General features: G+C 34.8%; 1 protein-coding gene across 4 annotated transcripts in view; it reads right to left on the bottom strand.

Moving 5' to 3' along the window:
* The window catches only part of LOC126824373 (uncharacterized), a 40,510-nt gene that overhangs the window by 5,576 nt on the left and 12,677 nt on the right, over positions 1-22,257 (bottom strand). For 3 of the 4 annotated variants that reach the window (XM_050553588.2, XM_050553587.2, XM_050553586.2), the window contains 10 exons: positions 14,700-14,893; positions 13,159-13,328; positions 12,436-12,541; positions 9,559-9,659; positions 8,022-8,277; positions 7,043-7,106; positions 6,269-6,450; positions 4,069-4,316; positions 1,227-1,284; positions 355-569 (listed from right to left, as the gene is read on the bottom strand). In XM_050553588.2, coding sequence (XP_050409545.1) covers positions 355-569; positions 1,227-1,284; positions 4,069-4,316; positions 6,269-6,450; positions 7,043-7,106; positions 8,022-8,277; positions 9,559-9,659; positions 12,436-12,541; positions 13,159-13,328; positions 14,700-14,853 — 1,554 coding nt within the window. In that variant the 5' untranslated portion in view covers positions 14,854-14,893. Of the gene's footprint in view, positions 1-354; positions 570-1,226; positions 1,285-4,068; positions 4,317-6,268; positions 6,451-7,042; positions 7,107-8,021; positions 8,278-9,558; positions 9,660-12,435; positions 12,542-13,158; positions 13,329-14,699; positions 14,894-19,858; positions 19,996-22,257 lie in introns of those variants that run through there. The other variant, XM_050553589.2, reaches the window with a different exon arrangement.

Here is a 22,257-nt window from a genome sequence, read left to right as displayed (position 1 = left end):
ACTGTATGAAATAAGCCCTTCGAGTTGGTAACTCTGGTCTCATAATAGTATTTCTATAAGGTGAGTAAATGGAATGGGGTTTAACAACCTACTTTTCTGCGCTGACTGGCCTAATGAAGACAGGCATGCCATGCAGTGTACGATGAGGGAAATTGTTGCCCAGACAGTGGCGCTATGGCCTATACACTTATTTCGAATTCAAACTGTCAAGGGTTATTTTACATGCATGTCAATCGGTACATGGAACCTCGCTTTTTCGTCCCATCAGACCAACTATACGTTGTATCTTGCCAGGATATCCGTCTTGCACCACTGACAAGGGTGAGCCATGCCCATAATGTGAGTAAACTTTACCTGTCCTGTAATGGCTGTTATAATAATGGTAAATATCATGCCAAAAAATCCACCAACATTATTTAAACCAATTATCCAGTAGGTAAATATGAGGAAGAAAATTGGTGGAATTAGTAGAAGTGGAATCTCACTGGTCATCTTGGCAACATAATAAGCTGACAGACGATACCAATTAGCTGTTCTTTCTTTATCAATAACTGCTCGCTCTGTGGCAACTACAAAAACAATAAATAATTTTCAAATTATGTAAACTAAACATCAAGCATATACTTACATGAGAGAGAGAAATGGGGTTTAATGCCCAATGGACACAAACTAGGTCATTTTGGAACTAATATGGTTCAATTTTATTTCAATAATTCACATGCATGTAAGGGTCTTTAGCAGGTCCGGGGTTCGATCCCAGTGTTGGTTAAGAAAGTTTCGGGATTATCCAGTGTCGCTTCGCCTTGTCCATGGTGCAGGATTGAGGGCCTGGCAAGGGCATCATCTAGTCTTTTGCTTTTGGATGAGACAAAAAAAAAGAGGTCCTGTGTACAGGCTGGTGTACACATAAAAGAACCCTTGACAGATGAAATTAGCATTGGTCATATTCCCACTGTCCAGGCAAAATCCCCTCCATAGCACACTGTATGGCATATACCCTACACCCGTCTTCATTAGCCCATTCAGTGCAGAAAAGTAAAATGTTAAACACAATTTCATTACTTTAGCAGTGGGAGAAAACCGGAGGACCCAGAAAAAACTCACAAGGTTGGACAGGTGACCCCATACCTTGTCATGTACAAGCTGGGAATCAAAACCATGCCACTTGACTCAATGAGAGACCTATATGATCTATAGCATTCCACAACCCAACCCTCCATACTTACATGATGTTACTGCATCTATCAATGGTATAATACCCCAAATAGTCACAATAAAAAATATCTGTAAAAAAGAAATTGTTCTTATATTATATACTATTTAGATAACATGGCTTCATTAGACCATGATAATTTAGACATTTTATATGCCACAACTTCTTTAGAAATGAGTATTATAGCAAAAATAAATATTTGGGGGCTTCACCTTAATAGAACCTAGGCATAGAGGTAATTATCAGTCAATAAAATGGGATATCACCAGTCCAGATTGTATTCCATACACCAAAAATGTTACTTCAGTGATTTTTGCTTGGATCATTGTGAAAATGAGAATTTCCATTGTAATTTTCAGAAAATGTTTTAAAAATAAGAGAGCCTAAACAGTTTCAAATTCACAAGAAATCATGTATCATAATATCTGATCAGGATAGAAGGAAACATTTTTAGGACTTTCCATTGTGGGAATAAGTAAGGATAACAGGTTCTAAAAAAGAATTTCGCTAGATACCACAATCCATCCAACAATAAAACACCCATCTAACATATTACTATATCTAACCACACTGTCCTTCAATGAAACTGAATCACTGGGAAGAAACAAATCTTACAGTTGTGTATCAAGGAAAAACACTACCGATGCAAGCAGCATTCAACGATAAGTGATTAGTAGGAGCTGTATTTTCATTAGCTCTTTATATTATACAAGTATGAACACAACACAATGATGTCAGAAATTAAGCAATATTAAGTCATGGTAAAATATACAAGAGCATCGCTACCACTGTAATATATGTCCACATTCCTGCTTTGATTGATATGGTACTTTTTAAAATGAAGAGAATGAAATATGAAATGGCTGTTATATGGCAAGAGGCAAAGAAGGCTAGGCGTTGGGTTTGTTTTGCCAAATTTACAAACTAAATATTAACAAAAAAGTGGGTGTGACATCGCCCACAGGGGCAGGTCATCCACCAAAATAAATAGTTGCTATCTTTATGGTATAAGGAATAAATATGCAAAGTTCCAAGATGATCTATTCAGAATTCCAGCCTGTAGATAAAAGATAGCTTGCCAGCCAACGAAACACCGACAGCAGCTAAATCGTCCGAGCAGTCGACAAAGGTTGTCGCATATTTATTTTTTTGTAGCTAATTGGGAGCATTTACAAGATAATTTCATACATATCAGATTATAATGTTTTGTCGTTTGAGGGTTCACAAGGTTCTACAAACTGAAACAAGGGCCTTAACTCTGGAAGTAATTTACAGAAAATTTTGAAATTTGACCGTTTTTTTATTTTTACTAATTTAAATAATGCATATAAATTTCATACAGATCGGATCACAACTTTTATCATTCAAACGTTCACAAGGTTTACAAAGTAAAAACAAGGGCCACAACTCTAGAAATAATTGACAGAAATTGCTGAAGTTCAATAGACCTCTGTTTCACAAATTTAAACGATGCATATAAATTTCATACATATCGGATGATAACTGTCATCAATCAACCATTAACAAGGTTGAACAAAGTGAAGCAAAATAATTATTGTAAATTGTTGAATTTCCATAAGCTTCATGGTTTCACTAATTTAAATAATGCATATAAATTTCACAAAGATCAGCCGATAACTTTTGACATTAGAGCATTCACAAGGCTAAAAAAAGTGAAACTCTAGATGTAATAAATGGAAATTATTGAAATTAAATAGGCTTCTTCATCTCACTAATGTAAACAACATATATCAATTTTAAAGCAATTGGATGATAATTGGTTCGATTTTCATGAAATTTGAACTCAACCATCATTACGGGGTAACAGAGATATATTCACATGTTTTTTTTTAAATCGGATAAAAATTGTGACTTCTAGAGTCGCCACAAGCTAAAAACGCGATTTTTTTTACAGTCAAGGGCCATAATTCAGGAAGTTATGACCCGATATGTACAAATATCGACAGTAACCAAGATCATTGGGTTATAAACATTTATTTCAAGTTTCATCAAACTCGGATCAAAATTGTGAGCTATAGAGGGTCCACAATCTTGATATTCCATATTTTTACACTGTTTGCGTACGAGGGGCGGCCATTTTGTCTGGCAGTTTTGGTCCGATTTTCACGAAATTCGAACTCAACCGTCATTAAGGTGTAACAGTGATATATTCAAATGAATTTTTTAATCGGAATAAAATTGTTACCTCCATAGGGTCCACAAACTAAAAAATGTGATTTTCGTACAATCTGGGGCCATAATTTAGGAAGTTATGGTCCGATATGCGCGAATATCGAAAGCAACCAAGATCTTTGGGTTATAAACTTACATTTTAAATTTCAACAAAATCAGATAAAAATTGTGATCTCTATAGGGTACACAAGCTAAAAACGTGATTTTTCGTACAATCAGGGGCCATAATCCATGAAGTTACGGTTCGATACATGCCAATATTGAAAGAGAGATAAACCTATATTTCAAGTTTCGTTGAAATTGGATAAAAATTGTGACCTGTAGAGTGACCACAAACAATTGTGACCGGACGGACAGGGGCGACGACAATATACGTCCGCATGAAAATGTAGGCGTATAAAATTTGGGTGTGGCTCTGTCCCAGCGGGTTGCGCATGCAGCAAAAATAATAGAGTATAAGGAATAAGTATGAAAAATTTTCAAGACAATCGATTAAGAATTGCGGCCTGTAGGCGACACACACATACCCACACGCCCACCCACACACATACACACAGACAGGGGCGATGGCAATATACATCCACATCATGTATGTGGACATATAAAAATACTGAATGAAAAACATCTGAATTAAATCAGATTGGATTAAAATGCCTACTTACTGCTCCCATACGATCTCTCAGTGTTTCTTCTATTCTAGGTAGTTGAAACCACACTAAACTGACTATTACACACAATAATACACTTTCTATCAGTTTCATTTTACTGAAAATACGTGACTTGCACTGCCAAAATGTTCGTACAGTCAGATGTTTAAATTGAGTAAAGAAACTGGTTGGCCATTTGTCTTTATCTACAAATAGTTCTGGATATTCCAACTCCATTAAACTCATATCAACACTTCCAATATCTGTAATCATTCAATATTAATAAATATAACAGGGCCTGCATTTAATATTTTTCAAAATGTCAATATTCAATATATAAATAATTACAATATCATCTTTTATTATTTTATGTAGTGTATGGAATCATTTTCTTCTTCATGTTTTGGGAGGTCAAACCTCTGCTGCCGTTTGCAACACTAAACCTCAAGCAATGAATGAACTGAAATGGGGTTTAACGTCCTACTTTTCTGCATGAAGATGGGCATATGCTATACAGTGTGCTATGAGAGAAATTTTGCCTGGATAGCAGTACTACTGGCTACTCTTATATTGAATTCCAACTGTCTAGGGTTTATTTACATGCACACCAATGTGTACACGGGACCTTGTTTTTCCGTTCCATCTGAGCAATTATACATTGTCCCTTGTCAGGTCCTCCATCCTACATCGCTGACAAGCGGGAATCGCACCGGAAAATCTCTATGAACTTTCTAGCCTAATACAGGACCTCCAGGTCAGTGAGCCAACATCTTACTCACTGGACACTGTAGCTTCTGTGTTAGTTATTGTTATACATACTAGCCCACTAGCTATGTTAACAATAACTATATGTAATTTCACAATTAAGTGTTTCTATGCATCACAGTGGACAACTGCGATGTACATGCTTCTATGTATCATGTGTAAACAGTGGTATAAACTGAAGGATTTCATACAATTTCATCAAATAGTCCGGCATATGGGTAATAATATTATGAGTGACTATTAGTGAATTGAATCTTAATCGAATGTTGTTAATCTAATTAATTTAATTTTTCAATTTATTGCTGGCAGACAGAAGGGTATCTAGTCCTTAAATTCATTCACACACTTCTATTACTAACACACTTAAGGGATATACAGATGCTTTGCAACCATACACCTTGGCACTTTCACAGCTAGTTTAACTATAAACAAGCGGGGAATGCTCGCTAGTCTGGGGGGCGCACTAGTCAACCGATATCTATTATTGCCATTTTTACGATTGAGACTAACACATGGTTTAAATACATTTCAATAATCGCCTGCGGGTAGGGGTCTTTAGCAGTGGGAGGAAACCGGAGGACCCAGAGAAAACCCATGAGGTTGGACAAGCGCCCCTACCCCTTGTCACGTACAACACCGGGGGGATCGAAACCACGCCAGTTGACTCAATGACAGACCTAATGATACAATGCGCACACGCTAACCATTCAGCCATCCAACCTCCCCAACACCCACACACACCCATAACAAACTCTGGAAATAATAGTAATGCACCCACCCTGACAACGAAATGTAACACACCCACACTGAAAATGAACTGTAAATCCCGACTGACCATGAAATGTAATACACCAATGTTATGTTTGCAGCACACCCACACTGAATGGTATGTAACCATTTTTCCAAGAATTGATTGAATTCAATGTAAGAGTAGGCTGTTAGCGCTGCTACCTGAGCAAAGTTTCCTTCATAGTACACTGTATAGTGCATGCCCGTCTTCATTAGCCCACTCGGAGCAGAACAGTAGGGCATTAAACCCCATTTCATCCTGCACCACAGAAAGGAAGAAAGCACGCTGCAAAATCCAGGGGAACTTACTTGACCAACACCAGGATCAGTGTACTTAATCAAACTGTATATTGAGAGGAAGATGGCTGACATCACAACATTTTAACACGGCAATGCAACATTTTTACGCAACATTGCGACATTGATATTACCTGCTGTTTTTTTGATACCCATATTTATAGTATTTTTTATAGCGGAGGACTAGTGAACCCCTCTCAAACTAGCTATTGAATATTACTGTTGAATTTATATACATGTAAGTATGTTTATGTATTAAATAAAATCGATTTAGGAGAGAGGTTATATAGGTTATGCCTGTTCCTCAATCACTTTCAATTTCTGAATAAAATATTGTTTAAAAAAAAAAATCAATTTCAGGTACCTTCTTCATCTCCTGTAGCTTTTTTCCCCCTATTTGATATTTTACGTTTGATATTAATGATGGGATTTTTCCTGTCTAGTGTTGGTCTCTTTCTAGCTTCTTCTATCATTTCAAGATTAAGTTGCAAAGATGAGAAATTTGTAGAAGATTTAGACAAAATTTCTGGCCACTGATCAGAATTTCTGAAAAGGATGAATTCACATAGACAAGATCATGCATGGGTATTAGTCACCTATCGTTATATCTTTTAAAATTATTAATCCAAAATTTAAAGCAGAATTTCTGTTGACATGATTTGTTTCTACCTATTTTGCAGATACATTGGGCCCGATGGCTGTTAGGGAGGGCAGACCTGAAATGCCCAAACAAATTCCTGTTTGCAGACAGCTGTGTTGGTCGTCAGCAAGCGCTGAAATCTCAGAGCTCACCGTGTAAGAGCCTCCCCAAGAAAGTTTGGAAAACCTGACGACCGCAGACGCATGTCCAGCTCGTCCAGCAAGTCCAGCCTGTCAATACAGCAACTTCAATGTGGTCTAATAAGTCTAACTTAATATAAACAACCAATCAATCGTTTAGTCCACGGAGCCCCTGAGAAAATTTTGGGGGCGGCATTCACAAGACAGATTGCCCAAAAGTAATTTGACTGAAATTTTCAAAATTTTAATTTTTATTATCCATTTTTTAACTATTATAGCAAGAATGATCAGCTCTTTATCTATTTCTTACATAATGCATCTTTACAATACTTAATTTTCTGTTATATTTTAAACCTACCTAAAATCCAAAGCAGCATCAGATATTTTTTCTCTAGTTTCCTTATCACCATCTAATTTTTCTACTGTAAAAATAAAAGTATCGTAGTCTAGAAACATTGCACGTCTTCTGCAGGTTTTCTAGGGCTTTTCATTTATACAGAGTTAGACTTGGTCCCTTGTACAAATAGTAAGATCCTTACTGAAATGTCTTATCGAACAATTAAACGGAAAAAGTAAATTGAAAAAAGGCATAATACCAATAATGTCTAATATTATTTTATCTATTTATAGTTACGTACACTATCTATTTTCTACATAATTCCTATTACTCTCAGTACAAGTAACAGATTGTCGCCTATATGACTCCTCAGACAAGAATCAATATCAGATGTTTAAGAAAGAGTCAATACAGTATACTCTGCCTTCTACATTTCATCTGTCACTACCTAACTGGAGGGATGAGGCAAAATAAATACAAATATGTCAAAGGTCACCAGCAGTTAAATCCTGTGGTCTAAATACAAAAGTACAATAAAATTTGAACATCTCATTTTTGAAGTGGCATCAGGTGTTCTGGAATAAGCATATACTATATTAACATTTGCTTTTACGTCGTAACTCAATTGTCTTTTATGCTTTCTACACCAAATGATTTTTAATATTTAGGCCACACCAATTTGATTTTTTGTTCTTCAGGAATACCTGTTAAAGTTTTGCTTCTTATTTCTTCAGCAAAAAGACTAATTTAAAAACCAAAAGTACTTGGTTGACCTTTTTAGAAACTTGATTTAAGACCAAATTTTTAAGTTTTGAATTTTAAACAAAACATCTGGTGGCTATTTATTTATTAAGTCCCTGAACAACTGAAAATAAAATTATTTGGTCTTGATTTTAGTTGATAAATTATGTTATAAGGTGTCTACGATATCACCTTAGGTGGAAGTGGACGTAAAACCCCAGAAACGAACGAACGAATATTTATTAAAAAATATACTTACATATAAAATCAGCTGGATTAAAGTTGGGTTCGATATGTAAACCAATATTCTCAAAGAAATTCATAACTTTATGAGAATCTCCAAAATAGATAACTTGACCCTCACTCAAAAGGAGAAGTTGGTCCAACATATGAAATATCTGACTTGATGGTTTTTGTGTAGTCATAATAACAGTTTTATTGGATTTCTGTGTATAAGCTTTAAGAGTTTTTATTAAAGAAATGGAAGTAAAAGCATCTAAATCAGCTGTGGGTTCCTGTAAATATATTATTATATATATCATGGAGATAAATGGCATACAGAACTGATCTTAAATAAAGATCACATAGGCCTACTCGTAAGTTAAAAAGTACTTAACAGCAAATGCACAAATGAAGTACTGTTTTAAAATCATAGATATATATTATTAAATAATTTGCTTTTGGGATTTCGAATAAAAGTGTTAATTCATAACCTAAATTTGGGATCACTTGTTAGAGACAAGCTCTTCATGTAGTATTTACAAGCCTGAAAATAGGGCGCATGCTATTGGGGACAACACATGTGTTGATTTTCAACATTTTTATTGATGTATTTAATACATGTCCAGCACAAAATAAAAGAAAATCGCACAGGCAACGAAACATAGTCATCCAAGCAGTCCACAAAGGTTGTCGCATATCTATTCTTTTGTAGGTAATGTGATCATTGACAAATTAATAGGCTTTTGGTCTTATCAACAAACACTGTGTATAAATTTCAGATCAATCAGATTATGATAGGTCACAGTTATTATCTAAATCAATACGATTTTTCGTCTCACAAGCATAAACACTATATATAAATTTCAAGTTAGGACTAAGGCTTCCTAGCCTCTAGGGCTTCCACAAGATTTTTCCATATTGATCAAATATCTTAACTCTGACAGCTTCTTCGTCCCATTTAAACATAAATATGGTGAATAAATTTTGAGACAATTGCATGTCAACTTTTTTTAAATTGATCAAGGGCCATAAATTCTGGCAATTAATATTGGAAATCATTGAAAATCAATAGAATTATTCGTCCCATGAACATAAACACTGTGTTTAATTTAAAGTCAATCGCATGATAACTTTAGCCTCATGAGTGCCCACAATTGAAGGATTGATAGACTGATGTACGGACCAGTGTGATGACAATATAATATCACATTTAAAAATGTCACTAGGACCCGACATTTTGTCACATGCATTTAATATGATTATTTCCAGGCCTGAATATTTATTACACAGTAGGATAAGCATAATTATTATCCTTGTAAACTATTAGGGTGACAGGATGGCCAAGTAGGTAGGGTGCTGGTTCAATGACAGTCTAGGATACCCAGAATTTAATCCTGGTGCTGACCAAGAAAGTTCTCCTTGGAATTATACACCATTGGCAGTGGTGTATGCAGTAGAAAGGAGGGTCTGGCATGGAACATTGTCTAGTAGTTTGGATAAGATGAAAAAACAAAGGTCCTGTGTACATAAAAGAACCCTTGAAGGAATTTAAATTCAAACTACTGAATACTTACATCAATGACAATCATAAGAGGATTAGTAATAAGTTCACAAGCTATACTAGCTCTCATTCTATCACCATCAGTTAGACCACTTGTAGTACTATTACCCATTTCTATAATCAAAATACATTTTACTTATACCAAACATGTCAATAATAAAATTCATTGAATATAGATTTTTATACGCCCACATTTTCATGAAGACGTATATTTTCGTCGCCCCTGTCCGTCCAGACATCCATCTGTCCGTCCACAATTTGTTTGTGGATACTCTACAGGTCATCATTTATATATAGGTCTATCTCCCAAAGATCTCAGATCCTTTCGATAATGGCATGTATCGGACCATAATATCATGGATAATTGCCCCTGATTGTGAGAAAATTCACGTTTTTAGGAGTTTCGAATTTCGTGAAAATTGGACCAAAATTGCCAGACAAAATGGCCGCCCCTCGTACGCAAACAGTGTAAAAATATGGAATATCAAGGTTGTGGACCCTCTAGAGCTCACAATTTTCATTCGCTTTTGATAAAACTTGAAATGCATGTTTATAACCTAAAGATCTTGGTTCCTTTCGATATTTGTACATATCAGATCGTAACTGACTGAATTATGGCCCCTGATTATACGAAAAACCTTGTTTTTAGCTTGTGGTCCTCTAGAGATCACAATTATTATCCAATTTAAAAAAAACGTTTGAATATATCACCGTTACACCGTAATATCGGTTGAGTTCGAATTTCGTGACCAAAACTGATGGACAAAACGGCCATCTCTCATAGGCAAATAGTGTAAAAATATGGTATATCAAGGTTCCCTCCAGAGGTCACAATTTTGATCCAATTTTGATGAATCTTGAATTACATGTTTATAACCCAAAGATCTTGGTTCTTTTCGATATTTTCGCATATCGGATCGTAACTTCCTGAATTATTGCCCTTGATGATACAAAAAATCGAGTTCCCTATATTTATCCGATTTATAAAACCGTTTGAATACATCACAGTTACACCCTAATGAAAATCGGATCAAAACGGCCAGACAAAATGGCCGCCCCTCGTACGCAAATAGTGTAAATTATATCAAGGTTGTGGACCCTCTAGAGGCCACAATTTTGATCCAATTTTGAGGAAACTTTAAATTTATGTTTATATCACAAAGATCTTGGTTGCTTTTGATAATCTCACATATCGAAACATAACTTCCTGGATTATGGCTCCTGATTGTTCGAATTCCCCGGTTTTACGTGACAGGTCCAACCTCATGGGTTTTCTCCGGGTCCTCCGGTATCCTCCCATTGCTGAAGACGCCTATGCGCAAGCCATCTGTTAGTTCCGAAGTAACCTAATTTGTGTTGAGTGGACGTTAAACCCCATTTTTCTCTCTCCCTCTCTCTGATTGTTCACAAAATCGCATTGTTAGCTTGTGGATCCTCTAAAAGTAACAATTTGTATTCAATTTAAAAAAAACATTTAAATATATTACCGTTACACATCAATAAAGGTTCTATTGAATTTCGTACAAATCTGACCCAAACTGCAAGGAAAAAATGGCCGCTCCTTGTACACAGATAGTGTAAAAGTATGTAATACCAAAGTTGTGGACCCTCTAGAAGTCACAATTTTTATCCGATTTTGAAAATGTTTGACCTTTTATATTGAGCTATTTCACAGTCATCAAAGATAAGTTAGATCAATTAAATTTAGTAATGGGGTCATTCATTACCGAGCTATATATGAACAAAAACATAGTCAGTTTGAATCTGCTATGGCTGTTTGTGCGTGCGCGGTATCATAAAGTCTGTCATTGAGTCGACTGGCGTGGTTTAGAATCCCCGGTTGTACGTGACAAGGAGTAGGGTCACCTGTCCAACCTCGTGGGTTTTCTCCGGGTCCTTCGGTTTCCTCCCACTGCTAAAGACCCCTACGCGCATGCGAATTATTGAAATAAAATTAAACCATGTTAGTCCCGAAATGACCTAGTTTGTGTTGAGTGGACATTAAACCCCATTTCTCTCTCTCTCTATGGCTGTTTGATGGTTAATGACATCATTTTCACTAGAATGCTTTCTTTTGGGGAAATCATGTGACTATTTAATTTAGTATATTCATCTTTTTGTACTTGATAGCCACTATTATAAACCATGTATTATACTTTTTATACGTAACACCTGTCTCTACTTAAAGTCAAATATAGTCTTGTACTTTTATAATTCTTTTCATGTTTTTAAATTAAATGAACTGAAAGCACATCTGGGCATATTGTAGTGAAACATTGCATTAGAAATGTCTAAGTACATAGTAAAGAATCCCCCACCTCAACCCAAACTGCGACACATATTACCATTTTCTAATTAAATAATACATATACCGGTACATATGATATAAAGTTTGCCTCTCAATATTGTATAGCCATATGAACATGACTGGGCCATTGATTGACAGTAGTAACTTGTAGATTTTGTGGGTGTATTAATATTTTAACTAAGATTGGATCTATATATAGATCATGTTCAATATTTACCTTGTATTGATTCTACTTCACCTTTCCCTTTATTACAATAATTACTCTTTTTCTACCCATTCTATCGTTATTGATATATAAAACATAATCATCGGGTACTCTTATCAAACAATTACTGATGCCGCATGTAAGAATCTGGACAGTCACATACAAGTGGGTCGGTCCTATAACGCCAAAGACGAATGTTCTAGGAAACATTTTGTTCTATCAAAGTTTACTGTTTACAGGTGTTCGTTTTCAGGCAATGCTGATAAATTCAAAGGTTTCCATAGGAAAATCTCGAGGAACGATACAACAAAGGATTGGGACTACCTACCTAGGCTTAAATGCCAAAGGAGATGATTGAGATTTATTCCATAACTTACCTATATCAAGACATTTTCTGATATCTAGTGTATCTATTATTGATTCCATTCTAGCTAGTTTCTGTTTGATTGGTATGGCATCTGGCAAACGTAACATGGCAGCAAACTAAAATTATAATAATATGTCAGTGGGTATTAGCTCTAAAATCAATGCCAACAAAATTCTGCAGAAGTAGTTTTAATTAATTCAAGTATACATTTTTAAAATATCATAAATACCATAGAGAACTCTGCCTATAAAGTCAACATTAGAATGGAAAGATGATTCCACAAAACATGTTCAAAACTTGTGATAATAGATCTGCATTGATAGATTCTGAATTTAAATAGTGTTCCAACTCATGCCCTAGTGAATAATTCTACTTTGTTTTAATAAATTCTACTTTGAAGTTTGCAATAGTTTGCATTTTCAAGTCAAAGCGTGAACGGAAAGATAACTATTCAAAACAAGTTTGAAATTTATACTAAATATTTTGAAATGCTATAAGGTTGAAATATATCTGTCAAGAATACTGAATTATAGAGGGGTCACAAGACCTTCACAAAGTTGAAACATTCTGCCTCATTTTTCTTGAAAAAGTAATGGTAATGTAATTAATTACACAGACACAGACAAACACATTTGATTAATAGTCCCCTATTTTATTAATAAGCCAAGTGACAAAAAACTGACAGACGACAGTATACATACACATTATTAAAATAATTGAGAATAATATTTACCCTTAATGTTTCTCGTAAGGTAACATTAGGGAAAAACACAGCATCTTTTATAACATAGCTTAGTTTACGTTTGATCTGTTTATTAAATGGTTGTCCATTGAGCGTAATTTCACCAGATTGGTAGGCATTTCTTCCCATCAGGGCATCTAATAATGTTGTTTTGCCACAACCTGTAATATAAATAATATATAATGCCTACCTGTTGTGACATCTAGCGAGTTTAAAGGGAATATAAAAGCCTGTGTAGAGCTGTGTCACATAAAAGTAATAATTAATATTTAATAATCTAGTCAGCCACAGGGAATCACTTAATCTCCATAATATGGTGTACAATAAATTTGTGATAAATTGACGTTTGACAAACTGGTATGTTTCTTTTTCATTTTATCGGCCAACTGGTGTTGTCCAATCACAATTGAGTGCCATCTTCACATAGTTAATAATTCGGTATCTATATTCATATTTGTAATTCGATAAGGAAATTGTAGTTGTTTGAATGGAATGAAAAAAAACAAGTTCCACACTAGTACACATTTATGTGTATGTAAAGGAAAGATTGGTAGAAGTGACATCACATGTTCTAGAAAGAGTTTGTTTTAGCTTAAACTACAGAAATTTAATTTAAAAAATCTTAAAACTTTTGAATCTTAAAACTTGTACCCGAACAAAAAATTATGGCCTGACCATAATTTCTTTTGAACTGGGCTATTCAAATAAATTTAAGGACTTAACATATATGTAACTTAAATAATACCAAGGTTAATTTTAAAGATACATTATGGGAGATAAGATAAAGAGCTGGCAGTTCTCAGTATAATAGTTAAAAACTAGATAATGTAAAGGCAATTTGCTAAAAAATTCAGTCAAATTGATCCACTATGAACCGAGAATTAAGCAATTGAAATTTCGGCCTAGCCTCGATCATCATTACTAAAGTCTGTACGATAAAAAAACATAGTCTTGATCATCCATTTCATGATTAAATTATGAATGGAAGTCGAGCAGCAAACGGGATCATAATCCAGTAAATATCGCAGGCTAGCGATGCCATTGGGAGTTGATTATGGTCTGGATAAGTTAATTAATGTCTAATTAATAATTTAGATAACATTTCAGGCCTACAGAAAGACCTGCAATTGGCAGATTTAGCTCTTGCATAATGTAGGTTTAAATTATAGTCATCAGTACTAGAGGAACTCATGAGAAAAGCCAAATTACCATTAAATAATATAGGTTTGCACATCAACCTATGAAATTTTCTTTGGCTCTTTTTAGTAGTAAATTTTTCATAAAATTAGCCAATGTTTAAGGAAATTACTTACAGACAGAATCCGAATTATGACTGCCGCTACCATAGTCTAATATATAAATCATTACCACCACAGGACTGAAGTGATTGTATATAAGTCTTTCAACCTGTTGGTTTGATTCTCTTGATTATGTTATATACGGTAGAAAGTGCCAAATGACCTACATATTCTACACATAAAAACATTATAAAACAATATAAACATCAATATTATTATTATTAGAATGCTTACCACTTGGTCCCATAACAGTTAACAATCGCCCTGGTTTTGCAATTCCACTGACATTTCTCAAAATTCTTTCATTGGACTTTTTAACATTGATGTCTCTAAATACCACCTCCATTCCTGCATTAACAGGACTATCCTTTGGTTTATAGATGGACATTTCAACTGTCAAATTTCCTCTACCTCCCTACACCTCACCCCTAAAAAATACATTCATATAGATTCATATAATGTGCATAAAAGTGAGGGTTTCTTTCTCAATCAATAACTTGCTCTTGTATTCATTGGATATTCATCATACTTTTTCCCAAATAAACATTGGACTGCATAGCGATTCATATAGGATAGAAAATGAAATGAAATGGGGGTTTAATGTCTTACTTTTCTGCACCGACTGGGCCAATAAATATGGGCATATGCCATACTGTGAGCTGTGGGGGAAATTTTGCCCAGATAGAAGCACTATGTCCTACTCTTATTACGAATTCCAACTGTCAAGGGTAGTTTTACGTGCACACCAATGTGTCCGATCAACTAGACAGTATTCCTTGTCAGGCCCTCGGACCTGCAACACTGCCAAGGGCAAACCACACCGAGCAATCCTGAGAAACTATCTTGGCCAATGACTGATCCAATGCAGCTCCAATGTAGGATAGAGATTATAAATGCTGTACAAGTATAACAGGATGCTCCTGTCGGGAATTGAACTTAAAACCTCTAGTTCAGAATCCATAGGCTACACCTTTAATGAGTGAGCCTAAGGGAATTCTCCATGACCAAGTATTTAAACTTGTGACACCACAGGACAGAACAGTCTAGACGTCCCTAGATATATACGAATAATCACACAGCACATCACATAATTACATCTCTGCTACACAAAGTACCGAGCAACATTTAAAACAGAGCATTGTTGGTCCCTAAAAATATCCCATTTTGTCTAGTATTTTGGAGTTTTCAACAAAAATGACATTTATATTTGAATATTCAGTCTGAAATTAAGTTTTCATTTTGTAAGTTGACTCCCATAGGATTTTAAATTCAGTGCAATTAACGAAAGATTGGTTTTCAAACAAATTTTTACCCACCAACATTTTTGTATTTCCTGTCATTACTATGGAAGACCAAACAGCTCTTTATCCAGTGTTCTTAATTCTTAGCTCTTAATTCATAGACCTTAATTCATATTTCTTCATTTGTTGTCGTATTTCGACATTTGTATGGAAATGGAAAATTGTCACAATATTCAAAAAGATTAGATAATAATTGTAACATCCATAGTTAGTAAGTTTTGGCACAGGTCTGAAAATTCATGACACTGTGAAAGTTGGTCTTAACTCAAATGTGTTGGCAAGCATTATAGTAAAAGTGGCTTTGACAGCTGTTACTTGCAGGTACATCAAGCATGAAGAAGATTAAATAAGGCTGAAATATGGAGGTAGTCAGATCAGAACTGGTTCATGCCTGATAGACAATATCTAGGGTCATGAAAATTATGGTCTTGGTTAAGCACAATCTGAAACAGACTTGTCAACCTCTGGACACTCAATATTCAGAGATCAGTGCAAGAAATCAGGAGATTTACAAATAATCGATCCATGTTGCATTTTATTTCTATACCATTATGCATGTATATTTACATTACAGTATATATATATATATATATATATATATATATATATATATATATATATATATATATATATATATGTGTGTGTACTTTAATTTCTATTCCATTAACTGTCATTTTATCACTGCCATCATATTATTTATTCCATTAATTCTCACTTTATCACTACCATCATATAATTTATTCCATTAACCCTTGTCAGTGGGTATGCGACAGAGAGCCTGGCAAAGAAATAAAATGAAATGAAATGAGGTTTAACGTCCTACTGTTCTGCTCCGAACTGGGCACTACAGCCTAGTCTTATATCGAATTCCAACTGTCAAGTGATCTTTTACGTGTATGCCAATGTGTACACAGGACCTCGGTTTTCCGTCCCATCCAAATGACTATATACAGCTGTCCTTGTCAGGCCCTCCGTCCTGCATCACTGACATGGGGGAACCACGCCGGAAAATCTGGATGAACTTTCTCTGCAGGGATCGAACACCCAACCTCCAGACTAGCGAGCCAATGTCTTACCCACTTTGCCACCGTGATCCCCCACCTGGCAAAGAGAGAGAGAGAGAGAGAAATGGGGTTTAACGTCCACTCGACAGGTCATTTCGGGACTAACATATAGTTGAATTTTATACCTGGCAAAGACATTGTCTAGTCGTTCAGATGTGACAAAGAACTAAGTCCCATTTACATGTACACTGGTGTGCCCATAAAAGAACCAGTGAAGTTTTAATTCAAAATAAATGTAGCCTTTAAACTCCATTTCATTTCATTTTCACACCACAATGCTGACTGTCGGTATCCCTCCATTCCCATCTGATCAATCGTTTTCTGTCAACTTTTAATTTTGGGTCTCCCGAATCGGAGGCCTCGCTTCAGCCCAGCCAGCACACCCCTTAATCTGCCGGTAGTAGTCAAAACATATTCAAAACCTGTAACATTTAGTTTTAAGTAGGTCTAATAAGTCATAGATGGGGTTTTGTCAAATCCCCTAATTACCCCCACAAGCATGACAGATATCCGTATTAGCTCTGAAATCACTGCCAACAAAAATCTGCAGAATTAGTTTTAATTAATCCAAGTATACATTTTTAAACTATCTTAAATACCATAGAGAACTCTGCCTATAAATTCAACATTAGAATGGAAAGATGAGTCCACAAAACATGTTCAAAACTTGTGATATCTAATAGATCTACATCAATAAATTCTGAATTTAAATAGTGTTCCACCTCATTCCCTAGTGAATAATTCTACTTTGTTTTAATAAAATTCCACTTTGAAGTTTGCAATAGTTTGCATTTTCAAGTCAAAGCGTGAACGGAAAGATAACTATTCAAAACAAGTTTGAAATTTATGCTAAATATTTTGAAATCCATTATGGCTGAAATATCAATATACTTAACATATTTAATATAAAACAAACACATCCGAGATAGTATCTAAAACATCCTTGTGCAACATATTTGTCACAGGTTGTAGCCATATTTAGATTGCAAAATTACATTAATTCACTAAATTAAAGATCATTAAACAAAAACAAGTGGTCTGGATCCAAAGATCATTCGTAGAACAGTCGCATCTCAAAGACACAGACAAACTTTCTACCGTGTTAGAATAAGAAAACAAAAAATCTAACAGGAATAAAGATAGGTTGCCATGCAATGAAACATACGCCCACAGCAGCTAAATCGTCCGAGCAGTCGAAAAGGGTTGTTGCATATTCTTTTGTAGGTAATTTGGTGCATTTACAAGACATTTCATACAGATCAGATTATAATTTTCATTGTTTGAGGGTTCACAAAAAAATGTTCTACAAACTGAAACAAGGGCCTTAACTCTGGAAGTAATTTACAGAAATTGTTGAAATTTGACAGGCATTTTCATTTTACTAATTTAAATAATGCATATAAATTTCATACAGATTGGATAACTTTTGTCATTCGAATGTTCACAAGGTTCACAAAGTCAAACAAGAGCCATAAATCTAGAAGCAATTGACGGAAATTGTTGAAATTAAATAGACTTCTTCATTTCACTAATTTAAATGATGCATATAAATTTCATACAGATCGAATGATAACATTTGTCGGTCGAACATTGACAAGGTTGAACAATGTGAAACAAGGGACATAACTCTAGATGTAATTAACGGAAATTGCTGAAATTCAATAGGCTTCATCGTTTCACTAATCTAAATGATGCATATAAATTTCGTACAGATCGGATGATAACTTTTAGCATTAGAGCGTTCACAAGGTTCAACAAAGTAAAACAAGGGCCATAACTCTAGATGTAATAAACAAAAATGCTGATTCTTCCTTTTACTAATTTAAATGACCCATATAAATTTCATACTGATCGGCAGATAAATCAGATAATCTAAATAATGCATCTAAATTTCACAAAAATCGGATGATAACTTTTGCCGTTAAGAGCATTCACAAGAAATTGTGGATGACGGATGGATGGACGGGCCGACCGACTGACCGTACGACCAACCAACGGGGTGACAGCAATATATGTCCACATTTCCATGTGGGCGTATAAAACCCCAATGAAGTTTTAAATGCATACATGTATGCACAAACACCATCAAGTTACTGTCATACATTTCAATATGTAATATTAAAGATAATATAAGAGATAAGGTGGCTATAAAGACCTGGTTATCCCGAATATCAGTGACTAGTTCGTATTGAACTCTTCAGACTGATTGGACTCACGTGTTGGGCGTTTTTATTTATTCTATTCCGAAACCCCAGTGGGGTTTCTATGGTTACTAATTGGCAGGGTTTTTCTCTCAGCTACGAGAGATACGTAGAATCAAACCGGTCCAGAGCCGATCGTGTTTATAAGAATCTGCTTATTTGACATTGACATATAACCGAAGGTGAATAGGCCTACTCGTCCAGTTAACACAACGGACAATCTCACATCGGTCCACATAAGAGAGACACATATTAGTCGCCTCCAACTTCCGATTTCCAAGGCATTATAGTCTAAACCTTGACTCTCATACCAATAAACCATTTGGTACTTATATTTCGTACCTATTTTATATTAAACCCCTTGGGCGCCATGTTGAATCACATAGTATTTAACGTTCTAAAACCTAACTACTTCATGGAATCAACGAGATTTTTATTTTTGTATCATAATATTAAAGATACATTAAGGGAGATTAGATAACGAGCTGGCAGTTCTCACTATAATAGTTAAAAGCTAGATAATGTAAAGGGAATTTGCTGAAAATTTCAGTCAACTTGATCCACTCTGAACTGAGAATTTAGCGATTGAATTTTGGGCCTAGCCTCGATCATCGTTACAAAAGTCGGTACGATAAAAACATAGTCTTGATTATCCATTTTTTGATTTAATCAGCAGCAGATCAGGTTCTAATCCAGTAAATATCGCAAACTAGCAATGACATCGAGAGTTGATTATGGTCTGGATAAGTTAATTAACGTCTAATTAATAATTTAGATAACATTTCAGGCCTAAAGAAAGACCTGCAATATGTATGTTTAAAGTTTACCTATGATCATCAGTCTGGACAAGTCTACATCTGTTTAATGTGTAAATATATCTGAAGTAATATTTCAATGTCTACTTTTGTCTAACCAGCTATATTCCAATACTTATGTGTAATTCACACCCAGCTCTATAAACAACATTACCACAATCAACTTTTCCAATAGATTACTCAACAGCATAAATTATAAATGGTATATACATACATGCATATAACTATGAAATTTTAAATGCATTAATAATGTAGTGATCAATATTGCACATTTGGGCTTTACATGTAAAAACTGATGTTAGATATGATAATATATACCATGCTGAATCATTTATTTTAAATCTACCACACCTTAAATTATTAACATTAATTACCAAGCAATATTATGTATGGCTTTAAATGTTTATAATATTATGGCATTTATGAAAAGCCAAGGGGTGTTTGATTACTTACAGTTTTTACTTATAATGTAAATAGCTGAATGACTACAATAAAACATAAAATCATTGTTATGTCCATTGACATTAGCAGATATTCATTGGTGTATGAGATCAATATAACCCTAATTGAGGGTTGATATGTGAAATAATCCATCGCCGGTATGTACAAAATTTAAAACCAAACTGTCAGGGCCGTAACTAGCTCAGAGCAACGAGGGGAGCAGGAAGTGTTCTCGGGGGGTGCTGTAATATTGACGGACAATAGGGGGGGGGGGCAAAACTTTTTGCAGGGCCACCCACCCCCTAGTTACGGGCCTGCAAGACGTGAAGCCGTAGTGAGATGCATACATGATTTCAGTCTGAAATACCTTACTTTAGAACAGCAGTTCCACATTTTTTTTTAGCTATTTCCCCCCACCCAACCACACTGTTTTATCATCTACTCTAGAAATAAAAAAAATATCTTTAAGACATTCTGAGATCAATAACATATAGAGTAAGCGGGGTGGGTTGGGTGACTAAATGGTCTAACACATTGAGTCAAGCGGTGTGGTTTCGATCCCACAATAATTGTATGTGTGACGAGGAATAGGTTCAACCACCCAACCTTGTGGGTTTTCTCTGGTTCCACTGGTTTCCTCCCACTGCTAAATATTGAAATAAAATTGAACCATACTTTAGTCCTGTTTGTCGAGTGGGTGTTAAACCCAATATCTCTCTCCCACTTGGTATCCGACGAGTAAAGAACTAAAGGTCTTTTTTCAAAGATGACTGAAACTTAAGGGGGTAGGGTGATTGCATGATCTAAGAAGTCAAGTGGTATAGTTTCGATACCAAACTTGTACAGGAAAAGACTGGATAACACTTCTAAAGACTCCAGTTGTTTTTCATCCTTGCCCACCTATTGCACATTTTTCGCCATCGCCCCCTTACATCTTTGATATCTCCCCACTTTGAAAAACACTGCTCTAGAAGGACAATGCTTGATTTTTCTATAAGGCAAGCATATAAGGTTATTTTGCAATTTGAATACCAAATGGTGTTTAAAATCAATTAAGGTATGTCAGCCTCTTAGTAATATTGCTTTGCAGTCTTCAGTAGCAACTGTTTGGTAAAAAAAACCTGACACAACCAACTATATACGGGGACACTTATATTTGTGGGTGCAAAACATCTTGAATATGATATAACCTTAATGACCATTCAGCCCTAACACTTTACCAATGACCTACTTTAAGCTACCTATTATACATTTATGGAAATAAGGATATATACATTATATATATTATACCATCATTCTTAAACATGTATATAAAAATACTAATGGACGTTTTGATACAATAAAATCTTATCTTATCTTATCTTAACAAGCCGAAAATAAGATACTTTGTAATGAATAATTATATGAATTATGAATAATTATATGAATTATGAATAATTATATGAATAATTATCCATATGTAATGTCAGAAATATGTATGTAAATAATAAAAAGCAAACAGTGAAATCATTGGGAAATCTGGATTTCACACATTGTCAAGGTTAAATAAAAGGTTCATTTTTGATACACAAGAGACTATGACCACATGACTTGTTGGTTTCAATCAATGCATAAATGCAAAATTTTGAATTAATAGTGCTAAATTCATAAACTACGTTGTCTTAGATTACAAAGTTAGAGAGTTCTACTCCTATTAAAAATGTGAGTTTAAAGCACCTGAAAACTTTAAAAAAGTTACTGAATTTATGATCCATTTCAGTACCCTGATTTCAAATGGCCATATTTCAGCGAGTTTCCAACCTAGAAAGGTAAAATTTTGAATTTCTAAGTTTAAGGCAATATACTATAACATTTATTTTTTATAATTTTTTTGGAAGGGGCCAGATCTCAGCGAATGTTCTGCCTAGCGGCGTATAATTTTTCATTTGTTAGCTAAGTCAATGTACTATAATATATATTTTTTATAATGA

The sequence above is a fragment of the Patella vulgata genome, chromosome 6 (assembly GCF_932274485.2).
Source record: "Patella vulgata chromosome 6, xgPatVulg1.2, whole genome shotgun sequence".
Lineage (NCBI taxonomy): Eukaryota > Metazoa > Mollusca > Gastropoda > Patellidae > Patella > Patella vulgata.
The sequence above is the reverse complement of the archived record's forward strand: the minus strand, read 5'-3'. Positions and strand labels throughout refer to the sequence as shown.